Below are 2584 nucleotides of genomic sequence, written 5' to 3' on the forward strand. Positions count from 1 at the left end.
ACCAGCCCTGACTGTCGACCACAACTACAACTATCACCACCGCCACCACTAACGCAATAGGTTTCTCCACTTCCTAGCTGTGCTTAGGGCATTAATGCACTAGCCTAGCAACTGCGTAATTAATTTTGATTTTCCTTTACAGGGATACGCGCACAGTCTCTGCAGTTCCGCTGTAGGCCTCAACTACAATCACAACTACAACAACCACCACCACTACTACCACCACTAATGCACTAGGTTTCTCCGCTTTCTAGCTGTGCTTAAGGTATAGATGCCCCAGCCCAGCGACTGTGCAGGGCGAAGCACTACTTGTACATGCTCGCTAGGGTCGCATACTACTGTCAGATATGCGCACCTACTGTTAAGACAGGAGGAACGCTGGACAAAAGCTGCTACATAGTACAAGCAATAAGCTTAAACAGTATGTTGCTACAAATTGCAGCATGTTGCAGCTGGTCGCGCATGGGGCTAGTGCGCGAGGGACTCAGACCAGAAAAACAAAGCTAAGCAACACAAGGAGAGCAGACAAAAAGAAAAAAGAAACATCTATTAATAAATATAATTAATTATTATCCTATACATTTTATCTAAAACCTATTATTTATCTTAGGAAGCCTAGAAACAGTGCTTTAATCTACAGTTACTACTGTGCCTAATAGTACTGCTCACAGCGACGCTTCCGCCATCACAAGAGTGCGAACTGGAGGCTGGCATGCTGGTTCGGTGTGCAACGTACGTGCGCGCTAGCACTGTCCGGCCGAACACGCGATACTTTGTGTCGTGGTGTCAAGCCAGCAAGCTAGAGGAGACAGCGCTCGCGGTAGGCTCACGGCGGCAGTCGTCGTTGCTTGCGACAGGAGAGAAGGGCGTGGTGTACTGCCGCAGCAAGGAACAGTGTTAAAGGATAGCAGAAGAGCTTAGATGCGAATACTATCACGCTAACGTCCCTAATCGCGCTGAACGGGTAAAGCAGTGGCTTGGCTCTGGTGGGCTGATCGTGGCTACGTCAGCGCTGGGGACGGGGGTTGATTACCCCAGGGTGGTGTATATACTACACGTGGGGATGCCGTGGAGCATGATCGACTTCGCGCAAGAGAGCAGGCGTAGAGGGCGAGCCAGGGAGGAGGTTGACTCAGTTATTGTTGTAGAGCGTAGATCTGTGGAACAGGAGATGCTCAAGCACAGCAACGACTTATGCGTGCAGGCCATAGGGTTGTTTTTAACAGGCCGCGGGTGCCGACAAGCGCTGATGAGCATGTACATAGACGGCAAGGCTGTAGCGTGCAACAACATTAAGTCTGCTAGATGTGACTAGTGTGGAGAGGGAGTCCCTAAGTTTAAGCGTTCACAGCAGGAGACAAGCACTAAGTAGCAACAGGTTTAAGAGATGATGGACAAGGTGCGGGCAGGATGCGCTATATGCTGGGTGCTAGACAACTTGGGGCCGGACAAGTGGCGGACGCACAAGACAATGAAGTGTATAGCACAAGCAGGCGTGCATAGGGTTAACATAGACTATTTTTAAAAGGGTATACGCAACAACAGCATTAAGAACAGTTGTTAACGCTGCTCTGTTAGTCAGAGGTATTGCGCTACAGGCAGGGACGTTACAGCAAAGTGTCAATAGCCAAATGTAGTAGTACCGCTGGTACAAGCAGCTGCTGTTGGGGATGGCTGGGCAGTTGGGATTATCCGACAGTGCGGATACTGCGGAAAGCTAGGCGGAGACTGGAGAGAGTATGCAGCATGGTTAGGGAAGCGGCATAGGTATCAGGTATAGGGCGAGTATTTTAGTAATATGTTTGTAGTAGCAATTAAACTTATTAGGTATAAACTAAAGTAGAATAGCTACTAATATAGTAATTATTTTCTTATATATACTTACTATTTTTCTACTAATACAAGTTTCTTTAAATCTATGCTAGTAATTATAGTAAATAATAATAAATTATAATACTATTAACTAAAGTTTCTAAAACTATAATTAAATATAGTAAAGAAGAGAAAAAGAGAGTAAATAACAGTAAAAGAAAGTAATCTAAGCTTCTACAGAAGTTACGTAGAGCGCTAGCTTTGTAACAGGGCGGAAAACCCTCTTAGAATAAGATGCTTGCTAAAACTTAAAGTTTATATTAAGCTTAAAAAGGAGGAGGACAACTAGAGGGCAAGGTTAGAGGGGGGGGGTATTCAGTATAAGTACCTGACTACAGGGTACCTAAAGCGAAGGAGGGGGTACAGGGTAGTAGGTTAGTAGGCAATAGATTTAAACAAGTTAACAATTTAGGTTACAGCAGAGCAAGAGTTAGAAAGACTCTAATAAATCTTAAAGATTAACTATAATTTATAAAAGGTTATAAATTAGGATAACTAGATACTTCTAGGTAATCTATAGATTTGCTAAGTCTTAATCTATAAAGCAAATTATATAATATACAAGTAAATTATAATAGGCTATAGTAAATTAAAGCTAAATAAAGTAAACAATAGTAAATTACTACAAAGTATAGTAAATACTAAAGAATTTAAATATATTATAATAGTATAACTATAGTAACTTTTACTTAGCTAGAGTAAATTAAGAAGA

The 2584-nt window shown here is 42.7% G+C and overlaps 1 protein-coding gene across 1 annotated transcript; it reads left to right on the plus strand.

The window, feature by feature from the left end:
* Positions 1-1390: 1390 nt before the first annotated feature.
* On the plus strand, positions 1391-1780 carry BDR25DRAFT_363940 (uncharacterized protein; the record flags this gene model as incomplete). Its single annotated transcript, XM_033696807.1, has 3 exons — positions 1391-1495; positions 1579-1648; positions 1683-1780. The coding sequence occupies 3 exons, from the start codon at positions 1391-1393 to the stop codon at positions 1778-1780; spliced, it is 273 nt and encodes a 90-aa protein (XP_033539392.1).
* Between the last annotated feature and the right edge of the window lie 804 nt (positions 1781-2584).

Source organism: Lindgomyces ingoldianus (assembly GCF_010093535.1).
Source record: "Lindgomyces ingoldianus strain ATCC 200398 unplaced genomic scaffold BDR25scaffold_90, whole genome shotgun sequence".
NCBI lineage: Eukaryota > Fungi > Ascomycota > Dothideomycetes > Pleosporales > Lindgomycetaceae > Lindgomyces > Lindgomyces ingoldianus.